The sequence below is a fragment of the Lampris incognitus genome, chromosome 2, assembly GCF_029633865.1.
Source record: "Lampris incognitus isolate fLamInc1 chromosome 2, fLamInc1.hap2, whole genome shotgun sequence".
Lineage (NCBI taxonomy): Eukaryota > Metazoa > Chordata > Actinopteri > Lampriformes > Lampridae > Lampris > Lampris incognitus.
Genome location: NC_079212.1, coordinates 123998310 through 124015924, shown reverse-complemented (window position 1 = coordinate 124015924; position 17615 = coordinate 123998310). Strand labels below are relative to the sequence as shown.

Here is a 17615-nt window from a genome sequence, read left to right as displayed (position 1 = left end):
TACACAAGCAGGGAGAACCACCATGTATCTAATAAATGAAATAATATGAAAAATGTATGACAGTAAATAAACATGAGGTAATGGCTCTCTATAATATCACATTTTGAGCCATGAGTATTGCAAGAATTTACAAGAGCTGCCTTTCTCTTTCCCCCATGGGTCTTCCACATTGAAAACTTTTTTTTTTTGGCATGTTATACTTTTATTTGACAATGACAGAGGAGGCAGGGTAGAGAGAGGGGATGACATGCAGCAAAGAGCCTGATTCGAACCCAGGATGCTGCGATAAGGACTCAGCCTTGTGTAGTTCATGCTCTCTACCAGGTGAGCTACCAGGATGCCCCTGGAAACACTTTTTAATGAGCAACTCTTGTCAATGTGGGTGAAAAGATGTTTTACCTCAATGTCAGTTTCAGGTGAGATGAAATCCCTCAGATATTCGATGGGTCCCATTAGGTAAAGGCAATGCTTCTGCAGGATCTAAATATAGCAACATGCAACATGATGTAACATTGAATGTACATAACATGCTGATGCATGCACATATTTTACCCTATTAAATCTGTAAAGCCTTATTCAATAGTGTCACAGAGTCAGTCGGGTGACACTTTATGGTGCATAAAGCCCTACATCCATTGATAAGTGATTCTGAAAATGATGACAAGAGACAGAAGAGACAAGAGAAGCCAAGACACCAGCTGGTTAATTGGACCGTGGCCTTTGGTTGGTTGTTACAGCCGTCTCTCTTAAAACACAAGAATGCATTCTGATGTTCAGTGCTTGTGTTCTCCTAAATCTTAAGATCTGTGGTTTTTATTCTTGCCTGCACTGCAAAAACATTATGCAAATCATTAACTAGGTCTTGAAATTCTAGTTAGAGTAAAAAAACATGTTTTAAGAGTAGTTGCTATACACTGAAAAAGCAAGATTTAACATTTAAATAATATATAGAGGCCTTCACATATTTTTGTAGTCTAAATCTTTCTTTTGATAAATCTAGAGGTCACAAAACCCAGTAAACTGTGAAATCAGTATTTCATCTGTCGCTAATATTTTTGAATGGATTTTTTTCCCCTCTTACATCCTTCAGACCCTCTTTTGTCATCGCTCTGAAAGTCAGGAGCATCCCGATAATGGTCATTCTCTTCAGCATGTTTTCCCCACCTGGACAAGAGATGATAGAGATATCATACAAGATATGATACGTCTTGATTGTTAAATTCCATTCGTTTGTAAATTGAAAATGCATGCCATTGCACTTTGAAAAAATAATTTTGAGTGTCATGAAAAAAAATCAATCTGGAGGAAATTGATCAACTGATCAGGTGCTACCATTTCATTGAGAAACACAGTAAGAGGAACCAAAGGAAAAAAAGGACTTGACAAATTCAGGAATCATTGTGCTGCTCTCATTATTGATGCATTCCTGACAGCAGTAAATTATATGTAGGGCTATTATATCCATATTCATATTTATTAATTTAGACCTAAATAGGTTTGACCAATTGATTGATCAAACCCCTCGCCAATGGACCAATGGAGCATCTCAGTGGCCAATCGCACAAGACTGTTGCTTCTCTGTTAGGCTCTGATTACTAACCGTAGTGGACAAAGTTAGTATGATGTCACCCATTGGTTTCTGAATGGCTGTTTTGAAGCCAAGAGATTGTGTTTCTGAACACGGCCATGTTGTATGTTTTGAAGTTTAAACAGTTGGGTTGGAGGTTGGAGACTGGTGCACAGTGGTAGCAGAGACAGATGGGCTATTGCCATTGACATGTGTTGCAATACTGTATTCAAACGATATTGTGTCATCACAACATAAACAAAGCATCTTAGCTATCATCTTAATAGCACAATTATTTCAAAACTCCCCATAACAGAACACAATCCAAGACTTGAAAAAGCAAATGAGATGATAAATTCTTGTAGAGAAAATTTATAGACTTTATATTTTTACTGAAAAGTTGGGTTGTGGTTTCATTGATTTGAATGAAGGTGGGTGGGGTTTTCAAGTTGTACCGCATCCGAACAGCAGAGGGCAATAGCAGGAGTGCCTCTGCCACCATTTCTGCGCTGAGATCATTGGGATACCAGAAAACCCCATCTAGGATGTCTGGTCCCAAGTACAGTCAACTCACTTAAAACATCCTGAATTAAGATGAGGAAACTGGGCGTCAGGATGGTCTAATGGCTAGTAAGATCTACTCCCAACTGGAAGGACAGTTGTGATTGGTGTACAGTGAATACAAGGCTGAGGCCAACTAAGGCAGCCTAACTGAACTTGCTCTACCCATTACTCTTTCATCTGTCCCTTCTCATTATCCACACCTTCTCATTAATCCTCATTGTCCTGCTTCATCCTCTCTTTTACCCTACATTATTCTCCTTCCACTGTCCCTCAATTCTCGCATCTTCTTCCCCACTTCCTCCTCCTTCCTCCGTCACCTCTTACCTGGTAGTCTCTTATGATGATCTGCCATCTTGTCAAAGTTATTTCTCATCTGCACCAAGACATCCATGTTCTCGATGACTAGTTTCTGACAGGAGAGAAAGGAGAGAGATAAGTGATTAAACCGCCAACGGCATGCTCTCTGTGTTGTGATTATTTAGTTTGGACTGCAAAGCGTATCAGCTGTCAAATAGTTTCAAAAGGTAGGGAGACTGTGAAATGAGGCATCATGTAGCTAAGACATGTGGAAATTCATCCTCTGCATTTAACCCATCCTAGCCATGTAGCTAGGAGTAGTGGGCAGCTGCAGCACCTGGGGACCAACTCCAGTTCTTCTTTCCATTGCCTTGCTCAGGGGCACAGACAGGAGTATTAACCCTAACATGCATGCCTTTTTGATGGTGGGAGGAAACCGGAGTGCCCGGAGGAAACCCACGCAGACACGGGGAGAACATGCAAACTCCACACAGAAAGGACCTGGGATGACCTGGGGACTGGGGTTCAAACCCAGGACCTTCTTGCTGTGAGACAATAGTGGTTTTGCCTGTACAATGTAAGCATGTTTGGTATATCAAGATGTGTCAAGGGAATCTTTGGTGACATGGAAGATTTTTTTTTTTTATGGTAAAAAATGCTTTTTAAGTGTAAATATTTTGGTCTTTTAGATATCTGGTACAGGCTCAGTCTCAGAGACAACCCCACACTAAAATAAAATATTTACTGATTTCCAGCAACATAAGATCTTATAGGAAAATGGTTAGTTGCATCATAGTAGCAAAGAACAAAAGTTGATGTTCCATCATTTTGTACCTTCAGCTCACTGACTTGGGAGGTGATGTGCCACAAGAGATTCTCACTCAGATATTTCATCCCATATGGGCCGATTATTTCTGCCAAGGCCTGTAGTTCTGTTAAGAAATAACATGTAATTTAGAAGAAAGAAAAAGAAGAAAGCCACTTTATTTTGTCATTGTATTCTTACAACAAATTTGTTCTCTGCATTTCACCCATCCTATTGTATAGGATCAGTGGGCAGCTGCGGCACCTGGGGACCAACTCCAGTTCTTCTTTCAACTGCCTTGGTCAGGGAAACAAGACAGGCGTATTAGCCCTAACATGCATGTCTTTTTGGTGGTGGGAGGAAACCAAAGCACCAGGAAGAAACCCACGCAGACACCAATTACTAATGTGCAAAGAGCATTTTTTCCCTATTACACACACTGTAGGAACAAACAGCAGTAAAGTAGGGGTCAGCTGATCCCTTTCCTTATCTGTATAGGAAAGAATGTGGTATTCTTATTGTAATCGGATGTGCCGTGAACTTGCTTTTCAATTTTGAGGGATTGGTATGTGTCATCATACACAAATAAAAATAAAATGTAATTCAGGTGTGTGTGTGTGAACCTAATACTAATCTTGTAACTCTCTCTAATGTGTACATACAACAAGACATGAGCTCAACACGAGCTGGTGCTTTTCTTCATCAGGAGGAAGCCATAGGACGTGACTGCTCGGTATAAACTCAACCAAAGCTTGGAACATTTTGCAAACCTATGAATGTCAGTGAGACACAGATTGAATTTGGTTGGTCATCACGCTAGTGTTTTTGCAAAAGAAAGAACATCTTAGTGATTCTACACGGACGCAGTACTGAGGAGAATCTCTCCTCTGAGGTGAAAATATAGACAGCTCACAGATGATATCAGTCTGTGGGATATCTATCGAGATGTTTTCACATCACCTCGAGTATAGGTGTGTGTGTCTGCGCAACTCTGTGAACATGCGTGTACAAGTAAAGTATCTCCATCTGTATCTGTGGGTTTGTGTGTGGGAAAATATGTGCAGCATCCCTCTGTGCAACTTGTGTATACCAACAAGTCTGTGTGCAGGAGTATGGCTCTGCATATGTGCATGTTTGTTAACGTGTCCAAGCGTGTGCATGCGTGTGTGTGCATGTGTGGTCATTGCCTGTGTTTCTGTGTTTCACAAGGTATCGACCAGTAAATTAAACTTTGTCAAATTCAACCTTAACTTGATCTCCCCTTTTCACACAAGCAGGAGGTATTCGAACATGAGCATGGGAGATGACAACTCAAGATTCAAGATTTAGTTCATCATTTTCCCTGTGTACCTGCATACATTAAAAAAAAAAAATGAAATGCTGATCCTCCCAGCCCACAGCAATGCAACAGAAAAGATAATAATATATATCTAAAATTTCCCTGATAACGATGCCACTAAAAACAGGGAGAAAAATGAAAACCCACAAACAGTTAACAAGAAGGCCATTAAAGTGCAACACAACACAATCCATTAAAATACAGTTTCAGTTCAATGTTGACAACTGACGTCTGTCAACAAATGATGAGGTTGGTTCGGGGGGGGGCATGACCGTGGGGGAGACAGTTTGTTAATGATCCTGACTGCTTGTGGGAAGAGGCTATTTAGCATTCTACTGGATTTAGCACAGATGCTCCAGTACCTCTTCCCAGATGGCTGGAGGGAAAACAGATTTCGAGAAGGGTGTTGGGGACCCTTAATGATGGTGGGGGCTTTGTGAACACAGCGTAGATGGTAAATCTCCAGCAGGAAGGGACAAATGATCTTGTTGTCTTTCTTCACTGCCCTGTTCAGCTGGTGTTGTTTGGTCACTTTGTAATTACCGAACCAGGAAGTGAGACTGTAGGTTAGCATGCTTTCAATGGTGCCCCTGTAGAAAGTGGTGAGGGCTAGAATTGGGCTCTATAAATAACTTGACTTGACTTGACTTGACTTGAGATTTGCCCTTTTAAGTCTCCGGAGGAGATGGAGCCACTGTTGGGCCTTTTTAACGATGACCAAATTGTTAATGGTTGAAGTCAGGTCATCCACCAGATGCACTCCAAGGAACTTGTTGATTCTAACCCTCTCCACATTGGTGCCATCGATGGTCAGCAGTGTATGATAGTGCCTGCCAGCCCTCCTAAAGTCAATCACCATCTCTTTTGTTTTATTTACATTAAGGGAGCAATAGTGGGATTTGCACCATGCTGTTAGCTGCGCCCCCCCCCCCCTCTTCCCAATTGTACCCCACTCTTCTGAGCCATCCTGGTTGCTGCTCCACCCCCTTTGCTGAGCTGGGGAGGGCTGCAGACTACCACATGCTTCCTCCGATACACATGGAATCGCCAGCCGCTTCTTTTCACCTGACAGTGAGGAGTTTCGCCAGGGGGACGTAGTGCGTGGGAGGATCACGCTATTTTCCCCAGTTCCCCCTCCCCCCTGAACAGTTGCCCCAACCGACCAGAGGAGTCATTAGTGCAGCAACCAGGATACATACCCACATCTGGCTTCCCACCTGCAGACACAGCCAATTGTGTCTGTAGGGGACGCCCAACCAAGCCGGAGATAACACGGGTATTCGAACCAGCAATCCCCGCGTTGGTAGGCAACGGAATAGACTGCCATGCTACCCGGACTCCACCTCCATTCTGTATGCAGATTCTATCATCATCTATCATCATTATTGCTGATGAGACCCACTACTGTTGTATCAACAGCAAACTTGATTATGTGGTTGGTGTCAAATTTGGCAGTACAGTCATGGATTAGCAGGGTGAACAACAAGGGGCTCAGGATACAGCCCTGGGGTGAACCTGTGCTCACTGAGATGGGATTTGATGTTTGGCTGCCCACCCTGAGTGTCATTTGCCTCTGCATCAAGAAGTCAAAGACGCAGTTACAGGTGCCAGCAACCTCGGTTTCTCCACCAGTTGTTATGGTATGATGGTATTAAATGCCGAGCTGAAATCGATGAAGAGGATCATGGCGTAAGTGTTCTTCCCTTCCAGATAGGACAAAGTGAGGTGGAGTGTGGTAGATATTGCATCCTGTATGGATTGGTTGGCTCTATATGCAAACTGTAGGGGATCAAAGTTTGCAGTGAGGTGGGCCTTGATGTGCTGCATGAAAAGCTGCTCAAAGCACTTCATAACTATGGGAGTGAGGGCCACAGGGCGGAAGTCATTCATACAAGCTGGGTTTGACTTTTTGGGCACGAAAATGATGGTGGCCCTTCTGAGGCAGGTGGGCACTACTGCTTGACTGGGGAAGATGTTGAAGATGTCTGCAAAAAAATCTTTCAGCTGTTCTGCGTAGTCCTTAAGAACATGCCCAGGTATGTTGTCCGGCCCCGCAGTTGCTTGGGTTGACGCTGGCAAAGGCCTTCTTTACCCCAGCTGTAGACAGCTGGAGTACCTGGTCGTTTGGTGATGGCAGAAGTATCTGTGCCCCCTATTTTTGTTTACCCCACAATGTGCAAAAAAGTCATTGAGTTTTTCTGGTAGGGAGCGATCTTTATATGGAGGGTGCTTGTTGACAGCTTTTGCTTGAAAACCTTGCCAACTAACATTGAAGTCAACACATAATTTTGAGCTCATCTTAACTTTGGATTTTTTTTTTATGACCCATATTTCTCGGCTGTTGTCGACTGTTTAATAACTATAAGGCAGGATATGTGATTGCTACTAATAGGCAGTTCATTTAAGTTTAAAGTAACAGTCTGAGAAATTTAGACAAAAGCTGCAACAATTAGGTTTTTTTTCAGACATTGCCCAGCAGGAAGCTATAATCTGATCAGAGAATTACACATAGTTATCTGTCATTACTTTGAGGTTCACAGCAGAATGAGGGTGGAGAGAGTGTTATCAATGTTGGTGCACCAGAGTTGCAATGTAACATGGAAGAAGATAGGGGGGAAATTCCTGACATGACTTGAACACGCAACCTTCTGATCTGGAGTCAGATGCGCTACCATTGCACCACAAGTTCATGAGCAGGTTCATGTAATTCGAATGCTTTATTTTTGAAAGGAATCCTTTCTCAGACTGTACTATATACGGTCTGTGAAATAGTTGTTTAATTATGCTGTATTCTGTCCCCTGCACTGTTTCAGCCTGCAACATTTAGTTCTCCTACAGGGATTTCTACAGTTAATCTTCTTCCATCTTACTCTTTGGATGTTATAAGAGCCAGGGGCAGAAAAGGTTGAACCACAAGGGATGTGAAAGTACACTAGCACAGTTAAAAATCTTGCTGTCCTTCTGAGCCCTAAATGATCCTTTGCACAAGATGTCAAACAAGGGGAGAGTGTCTGAAAGTAAGGTAAGTGAGTCATCACAGGATGTGGGCCTGAATTCATAAAAGCTCTACGTGCAGGGGCCAAAGTATTCATAGTATTTGTTATCGAATGGAAACCATTTAATTGAAAAAGAAAAGTTTTTGTGTGTACGTGTGTCCTGAAATTACACAATTGGTCATACTCAGGCTCTTAAGGGTGGATGTGTTATGATGTTCACTAGCGATATTCATTCATTAAAAATTAATTTAGTCATTTATTCTCTACACCTATTTAATCCAGTTCATGGTACCATGAGCTGCTTGTTGGAAGGCAAGGCGACACTCACTCAGGTTGTTAGTCTATCACAGGATCTATGCATGCAGCCACTCATTAACCATTCATCTCCATGGGCAATTCAGTCTCTAGTTCACCTTACATGCAAACAAACATACTGATCATCAAAAAAAAATTGTTGATTGTTTGATTGATTGTCACAAAAGGAGCACTGTGTATTCTAGTATGGCAAAGTGACTTTGATTTTTCTGGATTGCTCACAGGTATAATTCTCATTTCTTTCTAAAATGAGGCCCCGATGGCCTCATTTTATAGATGAGGCCGTCAGGATGAGATGGCGGTGCGAACTCACATTTGCCGTGGCCTTACCCAGTACCGGTGTGGGAAGATGGTGGCACGAACTTACATTTACAGAGGCTTCACCCAGTACTGTCCATACAGTGTCTTTGTCCATGTCTACGTCTAAATTGTCTTCATTTGACGGCTGGGAGAGCTGGCGCTGGATCAGCTGGGAGAGCTTGGTCTGCTGCTTCATGTGGGCCCAGGGACCATGGCCCTGCCCGGAGCTGCGCCCAAAGAGGAAACACCGAGGGCGGTCTGACAGGACATGGAAACAGGGCAGGCTAAGCTAACTGCTAGCCTATGCAGACCGGCAGTTCTGATAACACCGAGGGTGGTCTGACAGGATGCGGAAACGGGGCAGGGTAAGCTAACTGCTAGCTTATGCAGACCAGCAGTTCCGATAACACTGAGGGTGGTCTGACAGGATGTGGCAGCGGGGCAGGCTACGCTAACTGCTAGCCCATGCAAACTGGCAGTTCCGACAGTCATCCTAGCTGGCATTCACTCTCATGGACAGTGACATTTATGTATTTATTTTTTGGATATGTTGGATATATCATACAAAACTACAAAAACACACGTGTTTTTGTAGTTTTGTAGGTTTTTTTTTTTTTTTTTAGTTTGGACATACGTATGCGTTCTTGTATTTTGGATATGTGTTTTTGTCTTTGTGTTGCACTGCTGTGGGCTGGTGGAAATGATATCTTGTTTCATTTTGTGTGTGCAAGTGCATGAAATGAAATGACAAACAAATGTCCCTGATTCCTGTCTTGATGCATGCTCAACAATCCAGGTAAGAAAATCAAAGAAGGTTGAATCAGTTCACCTGGATACGTTTATAAACGTATCCAGGTGAACTCATTCAACCTTCTTTGAGTTCCTGATTACTAATTCCTGACAAGAAAACTGTAGTAGTCATGTATAGCATTGATAAAATCTGATTCAAAAAGCTTATTTAAAGAATTGCAAGAGTTTTAATTGCTATGAGGAAATTAAGCTCTCATTGTCACCAATGACCATCAGCTCCCCTGCAATGAAAATCAATATCTTCCAAATATTCTAAAATTCATTTCAGTAACACCCACCATTAAAATGACATGTGTATGCCTTTTCATTCTGCAACCCATTGCACTATTTTTATCTGATTAATTAATCATTAAGATGTTATTGATTATACGTTATAATCATGTGATTCATCATATAATCATGTTTCCTTGTCTGTGTAAAACAGAGGTAACAGAAAGTTTACACTGTGTTGTGACTGGTTTCGAGGCCTGATAGAATGGATTGTCACTCAACAAGTGATAATTATAAATGTCCCAATAGGAAAAGCTGTGAGGATGGCTTCATTTGAAATGTTTTTTGTTTTTTGGTCACATTTCATGCAAGGCATTGAATGCTCACCTGATATATCTGAATACTCCTCTGCTCGGAAGCTTGGCTCATTTTCAGAAGCCTGATTGACGAAGTAATGCATCGTGGGACAGTGCACGATGAGGCTGCTGCTGGCCTGACGCAAAAGACCCTCCAGATACCTGATGATAAATGACACCTCATGAGCCTTCACACAAGCATCATTGTCTGTGTATAAGTGTGAAAGAGAGAGGCAGGGAGGCAGCAAGAGAGCGAGCGAGAGAGAAAGGGAGACAGAGAGGGAGAGCGAGAGAGAGAGAGAGAGAGCGAGAGAAAGAGCTGATGTGTGTATGTGTATGCTGTTAAATCATGCTTGTGTAACCCTTGCAGGGCTGTGCTTGATGTGTCTAGCTATTAGTGGTGGTGGTAAGGGCATGTCAAAATGCATAAATATCTATCTGGAAATGTGTCTGCATAATGTATACAACATATGTATAGCTACATACAAAATGTGTGTGTGTGTGTGTGTGTGTGTGTGTGTGAATGTATTTACACATTAACAAGAGAGACCAGACATGTCAGAAATTTCTTAATATCGTAGGTGGTACAATCACTTGCACCAATTTTCAACCGCAGGTACTAACTGAGATAGGGGCAAAATGGCCACCATAAAACAAGCCATGAGGACATCTGTTATATCAACCTTGACACTCCTCACAAAGACATATTTTGTGTTTTCTCAAGAGTCTGCAAAATTTTGCAGATGTGGACTCTTTCTAACAAAAGGTGCAATCGTGTCTCATGTTTTCTAATTATTTGTAAGTCACATGCTCTCTAAATCATAAGTATAGGTTAATACTTGTCTGTTTTCTCCTCTCACTTTTTTCCTCTCTCATTTAAAGTGCATTTTATGAACTGGACAAATAGCTTGATTGACTGGTGAAGTAATATATATTGATGAACTGACTGATTGAGTGATTGCATAACTGAAGCAAACCTATACTTCACAACATAACACAACACAGACACACACACACATAGACACACACACACGTGCACGCGCACAACACAACACAACACAACACAACACAACACAACACAACACAACACACCAGTTGGTATAGAGGGTGGTGATGGTGGCCTTTCCTTGCGAGTCCAGTGGCTGGGTCTGCTGCAGCAGCACACTCCTCACCAGGCGGGTGACATCCACATTGATGTAGCTCGACAGGGTGTGCAGGCTGGTTATGTAGGCCCTTATCCCCGCCAAAAGATCCGAGGGGCGGGTAATGTTACGGGTGGTCTGGTTGTAATTGGCCAATTTCACGATTATCCTGGAGCGACAAAATTAGACCACATCACTTTGGATCTAGATATGGAATGGATCGGGCTGAACAGAAAAGGCTATGTAAAACAAATCAAGTGGGCCTTGGGGGTATGATACTCCTCTAATTTAAGCTTGAGCTCCTTTCTAATTCAGGCTTGAAACAATTTTGTACTATTCTTTAATTCTTTTGCTCCTGCTCCATCTTTCTCTCTGTTGTCCCTCTTTCCCTCTGGCTCGCCACCCGTCACCCACTTCTGCTTGTTGTATGCCTCTTGCTGTGTCTGCCTTTGTTTTTGGTGTTCCTGTCTGTCTGTCTGTCAGTCAGTCAGTCAGTCAGTCAGTCAGTCAGTCTGTCTGTCTGTCTGCCTGTCTCTCTCTCAATGAGGGGCAATTGGTATTTAATTCTGTTTTTGCATAATATTTAGTATGTGACTTGAACCACTTTTTTTTTAAAAAAGACCTTTTTGGGTGTTTTAATGTAAAGGAGTTGCTTATGTTTGATGTTGTGAAATGGATATGTTATTGTTGGGTTTTGTTTTATGTAAAATAAAGAGTTGTTTGAAATTCAATTCTCTCTCACTCTCTCTCTGTCTCCCTCTCTCTCGGTCTCTCTCGGTCTCTCTCTGTCTCGTTCTTCACTTCTGTCTTTCTATCACCCACCTCTCTATGCTGTTTGTCCCTACCTGTCTCTTCCAAAGCATTAGGGAGCATGTTGAGCATTAGGCTCTCTCTCTCTTTCTCCCTCCCTCCATCTCTTGGAGGCCGTCTCAGACTGAGTTTGTATTTCTCTCTCTCTCCCTTTCTGTCTCTCTCACTTTCTCCCTTTTAACCTTTCACCTCTGTCTAACTGCACTGTCTAACTGTATTCCTGTTTACAAAAGGAAGAGTCAATTACAGTAAGTTCACTGCCACTCAGGGGGCCCTAATATCAGGGCTGGTAACCATCAGCTGGGGCACAGAGACTAAGCAGAGCCTGTGCACAGTGACATCAGTTTGCCCCGGTACCAGGCTCTAATCTAAATAACAGTTAGCATTGACATGACACAGAAGTGCGGTGTGTCACGGTAGATCTCCTCTCAGATTCTAAGTGGGTGAAATGTAGCCTGACACTGAGGAATGAGATCCTCACGCTAAGTTCACTGCAGTTATGGCGAAGCTGAAGGAGGTGAGGAAGCGTATTATTAACGCACAAGCTGCAAAATGACGCTCCGATAGTGTGGAGACAATTATGCAAGAAACTTGTTTCATGTCATTTATGCACCTGCATGACTGAAATGGCAAGCAATAGACTTGGCTTGGCTTGAAATAAGACATTTAAATATGTCAGTGGTTGAAAAATTTAGAGAAACTGTTTTGATTTTTCTTTACATTACCTGCAGCTTTTGCTCAATATGTCTCTGAGCTGTTTCAAGTGTTTCTGTTTCTCTACTGCTTCCTGCTTGGGGCGATTGGATTTTTGCCAATTTAAACACAGTAAATGTAGTATTAGGGGGTGTGTTCACCATCTGTATTCAACTCTGAGGCTGCTTACTGTATGCAAGCCTGTAGACATGCCGAGCTACGGGTTATTGATAGTAAAGCGAACCTGATGTATTTTAAACTCTTCGGGATCTTTGGACATTGATGCTATTTTATGCAGTAACTTTTTGCTGTTAACAGGAAAACCCACAATACAAACACAGTATTTTAATGCAATTATTGTCTTTCAAAGGGGATGGGGGCATTATCTTTTTTCTCAAACTGGCACCAAGTAAATATTTTGCTTTAACATGCCTTCATTAAATTAATTTTGGTTGCATAATATGATGGCTATGGGAGAATGACACGATCGCCATTCAGATTCCTTCACTAGATGCCTCATTTGCACTATGCATTTTGTCTGCCAACATGGCATGAAACCTCCCAGGAAATACAGGGATTGCTTTATGGCACACATATAAGTACAGCAATTTTACTGTAACTTGTCTGTGAACTTAACTCGTCTTCTTCTGTGGTAGTCTTTTGAGCTACGGCTTATGAATAAATACACATATCTTGTTGCTATGCTATGAATAAAACAAATAATCTCTGTGTTGTCTTTGTGACTTTGCGACAAAGATACCTGGTGCTACTTCAATGAGATGGCTGATAATCGAAACCCAGTTACCTTTAGACACGTTACTCCAACAAGTTACCCCCACCCCCCCTTTTTTCCCTAATTGTATCCGGCCAATTACCTCACTCTTCTGAGCCATCCTGGTCGCTGCTCCACCCCCTCTGCCAATCTGGGGAGGGCTGCAGACTACCAAATGCCTCCTCCAATACATGTGGAGTCGCCAGCCGCTTCTTTTCACCTGACAGTGAGAAGTTTCGCCAGGGGGACGTAGCGCATGAGAGGATCATGCTATTCCCCCCAGTTCCCCCTCCCCCTGAACAGGCACCCCAACCAACCAGAGGAGGTGCTAGTGCAGCGACCAAGACACATACCCACATCTGGCTTCCCACTTGCAGACACGGCCAATTGTGTCTATAGGGATGCCCGACGAAGGTGGAGGTAACACAGGGATTTGAACCGGCGATCCCTGTGTTGGTAGGCAACGGAATAGACTGCTACACTACCCAGATGCCCCCCAACAAATTACTTTTCATTCATAACAATATTCACAGGTAGGTGTTGAATTGTTCAATTTCAATCACTGCAGGGGTCACAACCCCTCCACCCATCATCCCTCTGAAATCCACATCCTGGGTGTCTGTGTTGGAACTATGACTTTACCACATTGATTTGTCGCTCTTCTTTAAAACTAACACTATTATCCACAGTGATTTTCTCTCTTTTTTTTGGACAAAATTCTCCATCCCTGCTTGAACACCCATCCCTGCTGTCTCAAAATATAGCTCATTTGATTCAGTGTGCAGCCTACTCAGAGAGGCGTGCCTCCAGTTGAGAAAGGAGAAACTCAGTGGGAACGATGATGTGGTTGAAGACGACAAAGTCATTGCAGAGACTGTAGCAGGAGCAGAGCTCAGTCAGCGCCAGATGCAACTTGTCCATGCTGGGGGGGGGGGGCAGGGGAGAGGGAGAGAAAGAGAAAGAGCAGATCAGAGGAAAGGGGAGAATGTGTGTGTGTGTGTGTGTGTGTGTGTGAGAGACAGAGACAGAGACAGAGAGAGAGAGAGACAGATGGGGGAGAGGGAGAGAGAAAACGAGAAGATGAGAGGGGGTCAGAAAGACACAACTCTTTGAGAATTAGCAGCAAATTTTTTGACAGTGACATTATTACATCTGTGCTTCTTTTAGCTAAGTTAGATCATAAATGTGTTGTTTTTAGCACAAAATACACCCTCACTGAGATGGAGGGGAGGGAGACAGCGGGACAGAGGAGAGACAAAATTACAACTGTGGAGGATTAGAGGCGCCATGATGTTGAAGCAGCACATCGTCATTTCTGAATTCAAACATAGTCCCTTACATGTGACGTCAAATACAGCCTAAACATACTTTGAGTGATTCAAGTGATTTAACGATCGCATACGGGACCCTCAGTGGCCCGAGGCGGAAATGACCCTGTGACAGTAGTGGGAGGTGCAAAAGATTATCAAGTTGCACAGTAAGTTTGCACATTCATGGAATTTGGCCTGGTGGGATGCCCTTACAGAAGATCTTCTCAAATAATATAAGATGACATAACGTAAAACCGTCAAATTAGGAAGGCAAAGATTGGCTGAGAATGTCTAGAGCAGAGTATCTAGAAATCTACTAGCACCTGTATCTAGGATCAAAAAGCGGGAAAGAGAGTGAAGTGACTTATGCAATAATGAGTATATTCATGCAAACTAAAATACCCTGACAAGAGGCATTTGCTTGAAGTATTTGATAAATTGTCGCAGCAAATTCTAGTGTTATATAGTCAAGTTGCTATATTCAGAGTATGAGCAAGTTAATGGAAACATCACCCCTAAGTCCTCCCGCGCTAACACGGTCTCTCCAAAAGTAGAGAGTATTATCTTCTGGCACGATTTCTACTGTTGTTTTGGCTCCTTCATCTCCTAGGAGACATTTTAGCCCTCTCTCCTCCTACGTAAACTTTTCCAGTGCCATGATTTTGTAGGAAAAAATTGCCTCAGATGACATTCAGGACCAGTTTTTACATTGTAGGTAAATGCACTGTGATCCCAGGAGATATTATTTTCGTCAGGAGAGAAAAGCATCATGGGTCAAAGGCAATCTCTCATAAACTAATATTTGGAGCCAACTATATGAAATTATCATCATGAGATGACGCCAGGGATCACATCCCAAACCTGAACAACACCACTGCAATCCTACTCTATTCTCTTCTATCCTGACCACTTGACAGCATGTCCATTGGCCCTAATGATTGACAAGGGCAAATCTGTCATCCATCCATCCATCATCCAAACCGCTTATCCTGCTCAGGGTTGCGGGAAAGCTGGAGGCTATCTCAGCAGTCATTGGGCGACAGGCGGGGAGACACCCTGGTCAGGCCGCCAAGCCCTCACAGAGCCGACACATTTAAACCTAGGTATAATTTAGTACTGCTGATTCACCTGATTTACATGTCTTTGGACTGTGGGAGGAAACCGGAGCACCCGGAAGAAACCCACACAGACACGGGGAGAACATGCAAACTCCACACAGAGGACGACCTGGGATGACCTCCAAGGTTGGACTACCCCAGGGCTCGAACCCAGGATCTTCTTGCTGTGAGGTGACCACACTAAACCGCTGGGCCACCGTGCCGCAGATCTGTCACCCGTTTTTTCAAATTTCTGCTTATTCATTATCACGCAATTAGAGATGCTGTGAGATGTTGTCAGTGTTAGTGAGAGGGGGAGACAACCAGAGATAAAAAAGAAGTGGGGATTAGAGAAAGATATAGAAATAACAACTGACTTGGTGACAATGAAGCGGTCTTTCCTCAGGCTTTCGGCCCCTGGTTTCTGTTTCTGCACCTCTCCTCTCTTGGGTACGGCCTTCTTGAGTTTCTTGTTGCGGGCCACGCTGATGGTCTCTGCACAGTGTTTGGGCAGTAGCTAGTGGGTTTTCAGATGGAGGTAGACGAAGGTAGAGAGAGAAAATGAGAAAGGTAGATAGACAGAAAGACAGAGAGAGATAATTATTATAATGAAGACAAAGACGACGGGGTGACACATTGTGAGTTCTCGGTTAAAAACATGTTTTCAATTCTGTTTTCTGTTTTTGCATTACAAGTGGTTACTCAAAAAGCTAATTACCTAGTCCTACTTTCCTCAGAGGAGAAGTAGAAAAACACAAACCCACTGTATCGCCACCTGATTTGACTCTATCATCATTTCATTCACATCATCTGGTCTCTCCACTCCATCTACCGAAATGTAATGATGTCCAGCCATGACTCGTGCAATTGTACTTGTCGGAATCAATGTAAGTCACATAATTACTTTTTTGGACCAACAATAGACTAAGAATTCACCTGGTCAGCCAGGTTGTGCTGCTCGGCGCATATCTCTAACACAACTTGGCTGGTCTGTTTGGCTAGCTGCTCCAGGAAGGCCACACACAGACGGAGACTCTTCTTCTCAATCGCTTCTGTCTAGACTCACAACACACACACACACACACACACACACACAAGTGTATGAGTAAACACTCATACACTGGCAGGTTTGCAAGTATTCATACACACACACACACACACACACACACACACACACGCACGCACACACACACACTCACGCACACACACACTCACGCACACACATACATACACTGGCAGGTTAGCAAGTATTTATATATGTATGCACACACACACACACACACACCCACCCACATAGATGCACGCACGCACGCACACACGTACGCGAGTACGTGTAAACACTCATACACTGGCAGGTTAGCAAGTATTTGCACACACACACACACACACACACACACACACATACACACGCGCGCACACACGTATATGAGTAAACAGTCGTAAACTAGCAGGTCAGAAAGTATTTGTACACGCACACGCACACACACACACACACTCCCCCCCTCATTCACACACAACATAATTAGGGAGAATGTCTTCTCTCATGACTACTCCCACTAATACAATTAACTCAAACAGTACATTATCTAATTCCCTTTTTAAACCATTGGTTTTTCCTGTGCTTTGGGGGGACTGATAACATTTATTTCTTTGTGTTTTTATCATCCTCGTCACACGCTTGGGGAGATTTCAGTCATAAACACTCCTTCCCCCACTACCCTACCGCCACATGTCAATATCTCCATAAGGTTGCATAGTAATTGAGAGCGGAGAGGAGAATGCAAGAAGAAGAGAGCAATCACTTCAAAACAATACTGTTTTATATACATATAAAGGCGCCACAAAGAAGTGAGGGGTTCTCGAATAACACAAATTGAAGTGGCCATGTTGTCATATTAAAGGGACATCTAACAAAAGTTAACATAACATTTAAAACACTACCTATGAAGGTTACCCTGACCCAGAACCATTATGAGGGAAGCTATCAGATGTTAAGAAGGCATTGCTAACAGGAGCTCATGTTAGTGACTCTTGTTGTTCACGGTTCAGCCAGCCAGCGTTTCAATACTGACCTCCTCTGGACAGAGATGGTGCCCACAGTGGACAAAATGGGAGCAGACCACCGGGAAGGCCATGAGATAACGTTTCATGGTGGCTTCCTCACTGCTCTGGGTGAACATCTTCTCAAAGACACGCGGAAAGAAACTGAGAGACCACAGGGATAAGGGAGTG

The 17615-nt window shown here is 43.1% G+C and overlaps 1 protein-coding gene across 1 annotated transcript in view; it reads right to left on the bottom strand.

Moving 5' to 3' along the window:
- nckap1l (NCK associated protein 1 like) overlaps positions 1 to 17615 on the bottom strand; it is a 56822-nt gene that overhangs the window by 7875 nt on the left and 31332 nt on the right. Inside the window, 10 exon segments of the mRNA XM_056273717.1 lie at positions 400 to 480; positions 1082 to 1164; positions 2456 to 2540; positions 3263 to 3360; positions 9591 to 9721; positions 10652 to 10870; positions 13767 to 13898; positions 15761 to 15900; positions 16320 to 16439; positions 17456 to 17588. Of these exon segments, the coding sequence (XP_056129692.1) occupies positions 400 to 480; positions 1082 to 1164; positions 2456 to 2540; positions 3263 to 3360; positions 9591 to 9721; positions 10652 to 10870; positions 13767 to 13898; positions 15761 to 15900; positions 16320 to 16439; positions 17456 to 17588 (1222 nt within the window).